The sequence below is a fragment of the Trichechus manatus genome, unplaced genomic scaffold (assembly GCF_000243295.1).
Source record: "Trichechus manatus latirostris isolate Lorelei unplaced genomic scaffold, TriManLat1.0 scaffold00040, whole genome shotgun sequence".
In the NCBI taxonomy this organism is placed as follows: domain Eukaryota; kingdom Metazoa; phylum Chordata; class Mammalia; order Sirenia; family Trichechidae; genus Trichechus; species Trichechus manatus.
In genome coordinates this window covers 6,586,080-6,589,804 of record NW_004443976.1, presented here as the reverse complement: position 1 = coordinate 6,589,804, position 3,725 = coordinate 6,586,080, and the positions used below count along the sequence as shown (strand labels likewise).

At 39.5% G+C, this 3,725-nt stretch overlaps 1 protein-coding gene across 1 annotated transcript in view; it reads left to right on the top strand.

Annotated features, from left to right (window-relative positions):
* The window catches only part of MAP2K4 (mitogen-activated protein kinase kinase 4), a 179,431-nt gene extending 175,712 nt beyond the window's left edge, over positions 1-3,719 (top strand). The window contains exons 10-12 of the mRNA XM_023730985.1: positions 12-36; positions 818-863; positions 2,487-3,719. Coding sequence (XP_023586753.1) covers positions 12-36; positions 818-863; positions 2,487-2,600 — 185 coding nt within the window. The 3' untranslated portion in view covers positions 2,601-3,719. The remainder of the gene's footprint in view (positions 1-11; positions 37-817; positions 864-2,486) is intronic.
* Positions 3,720-3,725: the final 6 nt, after the last annotated feature.

The following is a 3,725-nucleotide window of genomic DNA, read 5'->3' as shown; positions in this document are numbered from 1 at the left end:
TATCTGTGTAGCACGTGACAGTATGTATTACAAGAGGTATGAGATACAGAAATCACTGAGTTTAGACAAATAAATTAGGTTACCAATATTAATTTTTATGGTAAAAAATGAATTCGAGGTTGGAGGAGAGTAGTGATTAAGATACAGGCCAAGATGGATCAGGCAAATATAAACAAAATGAAAGTACTTCCGACAACATTAATTAAAGTAGAACTTGGGGAAAATACCAGCAGGGCAGAAATTATACATTGATAAAAAACATAGTCTTTAAGTGAAGCTGTACTGTTGTAAACTTTTGTACCAAATAACACAGCATTGAAATATAGAGTGTAAAGTTTTTTTTTTTAAAAACTGAGAATAAATTGGTAAACTTCATTCAGTTTACCTGCCAGGATTTCTGGTTTCTCTTAGGTGGTCTCTGTGTAAGTGTATCTACATATATATTTAGACAGACATATAGTAGACAATATATATGTATTTACACACACACACACTTTTATAGTTACACATACACTCATATGTATAACTATGTAGTTAAACTACCATGCAGCTGTGTCATAATTTATCTAGTCAATCCTCAAGAATTATCTTGTTTTTAATTTTTCACTAATAATTTTATAATAAATATGCTAAGGATAAATTCTTATAGATTGTATAAATTTTTGTGTGTTCTGTTCGGCAGGTTGTCTGTTTTGTTTGTTACTGTGTATCTGAATGAAAAAAAACTACTTGATTCTATACAGTGTTTCATTTGTGAAAAGAGAACTACCTGGTAAATGGTTCTCCATTTTCATAATTTATTTTTATGTTATTTTAGCCTTACAAAGGATGAATCCAAAAGGCCAAAGTATAAAGAACTTCTGGTAAGTATGGGACTTGGGAATTTTAGATGGTTCCTCACCCCTGAATTCTCTTAGCGTGCTAGCTCACTGAGCCAGCAGAAGGCCTCTCTGTCACAAACAGCTTGACTTTAATGAATATAAATTTTTATGTTTTTAAACAAAGGTATTTTGAAAGAACAAATTATAGTAATAATTTTCCTACTAATTTACTAGTCGAATTCTTACAGAAAATTTTGACTTTGACATGTTATAAAAATTATCCCCAAAGAATTCCAGTATTATTTTAAGAAGCCATTGGCTTGGTAGTTAAGTGCTCAGCTGCTAACCAAAAAGGTCAGTGGCTTGAACCCACCAGCGGCTCCGTGGTGATCTGCTCCCATAAATAATTAAAACCCAAAAAAAACCCCCAAATTTGTTGCTGTCAAGTCGATTTCAACTCATAGTGACCCTCTAGGACAGAGTAGAACTGCCCCATAGAGTTTCCAAGGAGCGGCTGGTGGATTTAAAACTGCTGACCTTTTGGTTAGCAGCTGTAGCTCTTAACCACTATGCCACCAGGGCTCCCCCTTAAAGATTACAGCCTAGGAAACCCTAAGGAGTAGTTCTACTGTGTCCTGTAGGGTTACTATGAGTCAGAATCAACTCAGTGGCACACAGCCACAACATTTCCACTGCATAGTCTATGCAGATGTAACACATCCATTAGAAAAAGTTTATGAAACATTTATTGCACTTAGTTTGCCTTTATTAAAAACTGTCACACAAATTTACAACGTACGGCCAGTTCCCATTTCTTTGAAACTTTTCACTCATCCTATGGACATTGGTTGTTGTAAGCAATCTTCCGGATATGGCATTGGTCTAGGCAGTGGAGAAAGTACTGTGATGTCGTAGTGTGGGAATGTTTTAAGAAGAGACTCACTTGCTTGTCACACTTAGCTTCTCGTCTCCATGGATGTTAGATGGAGCCTGTGGTCAACCCCAGCAGTGACTCTAAAGATGGCCAGTCAGCATACTTAGAGAAGTTATGAAAGAAGAGTACTGTTAGAGTTGGAGTATACAAAGACGCGTTTGCAAGGCAGATGCAGGGCTGTGGGCTCTGGAGGATAAAGGGCAGGAGCTCATAGAGTATGTTTCTGTTGGGTGTTTTGTGGGGTAGGGAACAGAAAGAGTGAAGGTTGAAAACCTTTTTGGAGACCCTTCTGCTGCAGATGAGGAAGTGGGGGATTCATGCCTGTACCCCAAGAGGAATAGCGACTAGTATTCATGTAGTTCTTCTTGCCTCCCAGATGGTGGTAGAGGCTCCAGCTATGTTTTGTGCTGAGGAACAACTCTGCTCTCTGTCTCAACAAATACTCCCTGGGTATATACAGATAAGTTTCTATACCTCACTGCCAGGGTGGCACTCCAAATCATAACTCCATGTATCATACCAAGGCACATCCCCCTGCCCCAACATGTCTGCATGAAATAAAGGCTGTATTTGCCTCTCTGAACTTACGATGCTGCAGGTTTTTACAGCCATCTGTGGATGGGAGGCTTCAGTCCTATGCTGTATAGAAATTGGGAAAAGTTCAGGGTGGGCTCTGAAACTAGGTTTGTACATTTTTTTCATTGTTACTATTGTTCTCAATTTTCTTGCAGAAACATCCCTTTATTTTGATGTATGAAGAACGTACCGTAGAGGTCGCATGCTATGTTTGTAAAATTCTGGATCAAATGCCAGCTACTCCCAGCTCTCCCATGTATGTCGATTGATATCGCTGCTACATTGGACTCTAGAGAAAAGGGCTGAGAAGAAGCAAGACGTAAAGAATTTTCATCCTGTATCACAGTGTTTTTATTGCTCGCCCAGACACCATGTGCAATAAGATTGGTGTTCGTTTCCATCATGTCTGTATACTCCTGTCACATAGAACGTGCATCCCTGTAATACCTGATTGATCACACAGTGTTAGTGCTGGTCAGAGACCTCATCTTGCTCTTTCGTGATGAACATGTTCATGAAATGTGGAAGTCAGTACGATCAATTTGTTGACTGTGATTAGATCACATCTTAAATTCATTTCTAGACTCGAAACCTGGAGACTCAGCTACTGGCATGGTGTTTTGTCAGACTTCCAAATCCTGGAAGAACGTGGTGATGGATGTATTATGTCTGAACACAGAGACTCGGGCTTGGGTGAGAAGAGCTTGCACAGCCAGCGAGACACATGGCCTTCTGGAGCTGGGAGACGAAAGGAGGAATTTACTTTCTTCACCAAGTGCAATAGATTTACTGATTTGATATTCTGTTGCTTTACAGTCACAGTCGATGTTTGGGGATCGATGTGCTCAGCCAAATTTCCTGTTTGAAATATCATGTTAAATTAGAATGAATTTATCTTTACCAAAAACCATGTTGCGTTCGAAGAGGTGAACATTAAAATATTGAGACAGGACAGAATGTGTTCTTTTCTCCTTTACCAGTCCTTCTATTCTTCATTGGGAAGACTCAGGAGTCTGCCATTTGTTAAAGAAGGTGCTGATCCTAAGAATTTCTCATTCTCAGAATTCAGTGTGCTGTCAACTTGGTGTTCCACCTGCCACAAACCACCAGGACTGAAAGAAGAACAAGTACAGAGGGCAAAGTTTACAGATGTTTTTAATTCTAGTATCGTATCCTGAACAACTTGTAGCAGCTGTCTATTTCCCCTTGCCCCAAGCCTGATACTTCAGCCCTCTTAACTCGCTAACAGGGAGAAGTTGCTGGTAGCAGTGTGCCTTGATCGATTCCATAAAGATTCTTGTAGGCAGCAAAAGACCAAATCTCAGTTGTTTGCTTCTTGCCATCACTGTTCCTGGTCTTCAGTTCCTGAATCTCTTTCCTTCCCATGTGGCCTA